Genomic DNA, 5,395 nt, shown 5'->3' on the forward strand with positions numbered 1-5,395 from the left:
ACCTTGCTGAAATTTGTGCAGAGTAGATTTCCTTGTACTGCACAGGCAGAGGGAGACAAAAGTACAAACAATGCCGGTATGCGTATTGGCTTAACATTTCAAAGTGGAAATTCAAGGAAATATTTGGCAGATATTAAATTGCCTTTCATGAGAAATTCAGCTGCCCTGATGTTATGTCATTGATAACACAGCTAAATAACTCAGTTACAATCTCAACCAGTTAGTTGTGAAAATGTTAGTATTTTTTCCTTTGTCACTCAGAGATTTAAAAAAGAATCAGGATTTAAAATCTTGTGTGAACTGTCAATGGCATAATTTCTGTTCAAAGACCTATTGAAACGAAGCAATGGTAAAGCATTTTATCGTTTTTATCTAAATACTTACAATTCTGAGGGCTTGTAACTACTAATAAATCAATTCAAGACCGTTCAGAAGAGACTTTCATATATATAATTTTAGAAAAGACAAAAATACTCTTTTAAAATTTGGTTTCTTAAATTAAATATGTAAGTAGGTCAGGCAAGGTTGAGAAGGAGGATACATCTGTCAGTTGGTTCTTGTAATGCACTCTTAGTAGTTAACTCTCTAAAAGGCTAGATGAAGAGCAATTAAAAATTCATACATTTTAATCCCTACCACCTACTGAGCAAAGATTTTGCAACAAATACGGAGAATATTTCACTGCCTGGGTGACTGTCAAGGAACAAAACAACTGAGCTGAAATCCCATTCCACATAAAGTAGAAACTGATTTGAACTAATGCTAGCAGAAAACACAAAACTGTTACTACTTGTACAATGTAAAGCACGCTCCCTTATTTAAAAAAGGGTAGTAGTAGATCTTTTACTACTACATTAGTAACAAACACACTTTCAGAAATACCAATCTCTTTCACAAATCTTGCTGTATAAAGAAAAAAAAAAACCACAAGATTTTTTTAAGACTTACATATATTGCTGCTGATAATACTCTTGGCATTTTCAACCATTCATGCAAAGACTTAATTTATTTATACATCATTTCTGTCAACTAATCACGTAAATTCTTCATGACACTGGTATTTCATGAAACTGTTAGCAAATACTAATTCAGGTAATTTGGGAACAGCAGAAAATTCTTTATATGTGAAAGTAAATTGCATTTTAGAGGCTGAAAGTAATGAAGCAATATATTTTTCTCTTTTAGTATTCATTCAATGCTTCTAGCCACCAATAAATGTTTAAATTCAGAATATCTGCTTTGCTGTACCACAAACACACATATGCACCCACTATGAGGAAAAAAATTAAATATTTGTATTAGGCACTCCTTTATAAAAAAGATAAGCAACAGTGTGACATCAAGCCAACAGAAAAACCTGAGTACATCTCGGACAGGTCATTTGTGTTTAAATGTTTCATTCAGGTCTCCATATCACTTTTCTCCACTTAAGGAAATCAATTAGTAGATGTTATTTTATAGCTAATTCTAAAGGGACAATATACTAGATGTGGCTATTAAAACGAATAGTTAGAATATTCAGTAAGGTTCCACATATGCTTATGTAAATGGATTGAGGGGGAAAAAAATAATTAAAGAAAAAAATCAAACCAAACAAGACCTTCAACCTTTGAACTGGGCTTTATTAGATCTGCAGAAATTAAAGCCATAATTTGCAGTTCCCTGACTGACCACACAGTATTGCACAATGAACGGGTTAGAGGAAGTTCTTAACTAATTAGAAAATATGCTGAAGTAAGCAGGTGCTATACAACACAAAACAAATATTGATCATGATTGTCAAATCTATTGCAATATCTAATCACGATGCTCTATGATTTAAACTTTGTATAATTACTTTCACAAAAACATGCCATCAAATACAGGCCCATCTCTTATTTATTCCTGCGTTAGAAGAAAATGACCACATAAAACTCCTGTCCGGATTTTATTTCTGATGTACTAGCTGTTGTGTTTGTATCGAGGTTTGATGCTCAGCCAATTATTCAGTTAAGAGCCTTCTCTTCAAGAGAATAAAAGCTGATAAAATGTCCATAAAATCTTGCAAAACGCCATTACAAGGGTCTCATAAATGTAACATTTCTGGTACAGTTCTGGGATTTACACCTTGTGTTGTCCTTTCACAGAAGCAAACATGCACAAAACCACTGTAATAACCTCTTGAAATCAGATAATATTCCAACAGCTCAGTTTCACTGACAGAAGGGGCCTGGGCATAAGCCAAGAGGCCCAGGTGCACTGTGTCATGCCAGTATTTAATGCAGCCTAATATCAGATAGATGCTAGTGAGAGAAAATACTCAGAATAAAGTACAGATAATAGCACGGACAACCACTCATTGCTAAATTACTTCTGCTCGTCGTGCTGTGAGCTTTGTATTAAATTTTTTCGTCAAGTGGCAGGAATCATAGGGAGAAGTGGCTCAAACCTCCCTTCTTGTAACCCTGGATAAGGATCTATAATATTAGGCTTTCATATGATAATGGCAAATGATGCCCCTCTTTGAAAAATTTCAGCCTGGTAATGAAAGTCCTAATCAGATTGTTGTTGCAGAGAACCAGAAGGTGGGGAACGATGCCTTTCTTTCCCTTCCCCCCCGTTAGCAAATTCAGCAAACTTGACAAGATGGGTTAAGTCTTGGAGAATTTATCTTACATGAATTTCCAACAAAGCCCGCGGGTTGTTTTATAAAACTGGAAGGTAGTGCTTTAATAAAAGCTGCACCACCTGAGGCATTTTCATTAAAGGCTCTCTCTAGACAACATCACAATGTTTGCATTATCCTCCTACACTCCCAAGAGAATACAAGCACTACCTTTTCAGCAAGAGTTGATATTGTGTGTGAAGGCATGAGAGAAGATGATTAGATTTTGCTTTTACTCACAAAGTAACTGCTTGCAACAATGCTGTGGTCAGGATTAAAATTCATCGATCTGTGTTGTCCACCATTTGAATGGTAAAACGTTTTTTTTCAGGAAAAGATACTTTCTGAAGGTTTTAATAGTCAGTCACGTGAAGGAAGATTTTAATCCTAACCACACATTATTCTCAACAACTGTACTATTTATGCTATCTGGGGTCTTAAATAATGACAGTAATTAGCCGATTAGGACACTATAGAAAACAGGTGCAGGGCTCTGGAGTGGAAGCCTCAATGTACAGTATTAAGGAACTCTGGCATTTAAAATGATTAATCTGTTCAGCATGTTTAGCAACAGGAAACACAAATCACTGAATTCTGAAACATAATGTTATCTCTGTGGAAAAATTTCACACACACGCACTGAATGCATATTTAGAAAGGTTCACTGACGTTTTCACCCGTTTCAGTGGACTCACCATCTGTGTAGACTTCTCTGCGCAGATGTCCTGGCTGGTGTTTTTGCTTTTTGGCAGGTCGGACCTTCTGTATTACAACAGCACTCATGTTGCTGTCGGTAGATACAGGGCTGGTGGGTCTAGGACAGTGTGATGCATGAAAATGTCTACGGCCTGGAAATTGTTACAGAACAACAGCTATTATTTTTCTTATCTAAAATAAGACATTTCATGCTTTCTCTTTTTTCACATCAGAATGACCTAGCTGTATGAAACCTGAAAATACACTGTTGGAACAATAATAAAACTCTCATCCTTCCCGTGATCAGTCTTAGAGTGAGCTGTAACTAAATCAAAGCATTTGCCATCCTATCAATAGGCAGGCGGGCTTAGTTGCACAGAAATTATCCCGCCCCAGGAACATGAAGTCCCTCAGCAGGCGAACACAAGCAGGCTTCCTGCTCACCAACTTTCTGGAAACAAAAAAATGTTTCATTTCCAAGGTTGGGTTCACCTCCCCTAGCTCGGGCAGCGGGAGGTCACCCACACCATAAGCAGAGCAAGTCACCCGCAGGTCGCAGGTACAAATGCCCCCTCTGCTGCTTTGAGTGATTTACCAGGAATGCATTGGGGATGTTATGACTGGCATTTTGTCACAGCTTATTTGCAGATAAGAAGTGTCACATTTTTAGGACGTGTAGTCAGGTACGAGTAATATCAATACATAAAAATCACTGCATAACATGAACTTGACTGTTGGAAAATTATTTACCTGTAATAGCAATGGGACGTAAAAAGACTTTTTCTAAATGTATAAATTTACACACACATAGACACACATATTTATATGAACTTATATGTATAAAATTGATAAAATCCTGGCCCCGTGGGTACGAATGGGAGTTTTGCCACCTACTTCAATGGGCCAGGATTTCATCCAGAATTACTAAATTACCTCCCCTCTCACTCTTCATGATGAACAGCTGTGTTGAAACGAAACAAAGGACTGTTAACTGGGAGAGGATATCAGAAATGGGAGGAAAGCTGCAAATCTGTGGAATCAGGGTGGACACAGTTGTCACAGAGTACCTCTTCTTCAGGTCTGGCAGTTTAATAGGATTGATTGGCAAAACTTTCATGGATCTGCTTGAAACCTGCATCCCACCCTGTGGTATTGTTATTTCTTAGCTGAATTATAACAATATCCATTGGGCCCAGTCAGGTTACTGATTACCTGTCTATATCCAGTGTTACTAGTAACCAGTATGTTCTAAAACATTAAATATTTCAAACATCTTATTTCGTATGTCCAATGGTGATTCAGGAGAAAAAAAAAGAAGAAACATACGCATAAGGCCCTGCTGCATATGCATAATCTGTAATCTAAACTGCAACTAATAACAGTCGTCAAATTATAAAACCAACACAAACCCAGTTCATATCAATAATATAGCAGTAAGAGTTTGAACAGCATTCTCCAAAGACAACAACAAAATATAAATTGGAAAATAATTATATTACTTTTTTTTTTCAAATCCAGGGGAAACATGACTGTAAAGGTTTACTATTTATTTGGACATTTCAATACAGAGGGATTAAATCCCTCATGAAGAGAGACTGAAAACACTGGGATCCTTATACCAGGAAAAGGACAGAATTCCTTATTTATTTTTTTTTCTCATTCAGTACTGGGTGCAAATCCACCAGCAGGGTTGAGGTTTGGCAGTAATCAATGAGAGCAAAAAATTAGGAACTACTTATGAAAAACAATGTAGAGCAGCAATTTATCTGAACTGTTTCACCAAAACTCCTTTTCTGACTCTTCCACTAGCATAAATTGACACCCCCTCCCTCCTGAATTTCTGAATGTTGTAAGAACAGGAATCCAGGAAGCGGTTGTGGATAAATACATTTCACAATGGCCATTTTTTTTTTTCCTCCCATCAAATAGAGGACAAACTCACCTCCTGCGGCATCCTGCATTTGACGTCTGGCTACTTTCAGGCCAGCGTATTCCGCAGCTGCTGCAACAGCCTGTGCAAAATCTGCATCGGTAAAAAACGAACCATCGGGAGGG

At 37.1% G+C, this 5,395-nt stretch overlaps 1 protein-coding gene across 1 annotated transcript in view; it reads right to left on the bottom strand.

The window, feature by feature from the left end:
• The window catches only part of LOC104158392 (roundabout homolog 1-like), a gene marked incomplete at its 5' end in the record, with an annotated part of 86,855 nt that overhangs the window by 8,307 nt on the left and 73,153 nt on the right, over positions 1 to 5,395 (bottom strand). The window contains 3 exon segments of the mRNA XM_009696028.1: positions 3,340 to 3,492; positions 5,283 to 5,390; positions 5,393 to 5,395. The exon segment at positions 5,393 to 5,395 is cut by the window's right edge and continues 290 nt beyond it. Of these exon segments, the coding sequence (XP_009694330.1) occupies positions 3,340 to 3,492; positions 5,283 to 5,390; positions 5,393 to 5,395 (264 nt within the window).

This window comes from Cariama cristata, unplaced genomic scaffold (genome assembly GCF_000690535.1).
Source record: "Cariama cristata isolate BGI_N322 unplaced genomic scaffold, ASM69053v1 scaffold12392, whole genome shotgun sequence".
Classification (NCBI taxonomy): Eukaryota; Metazoa; Chordata; class Aves; order Cariamiformes; family Cariamidae; genus Cariama; species Cariama cristata.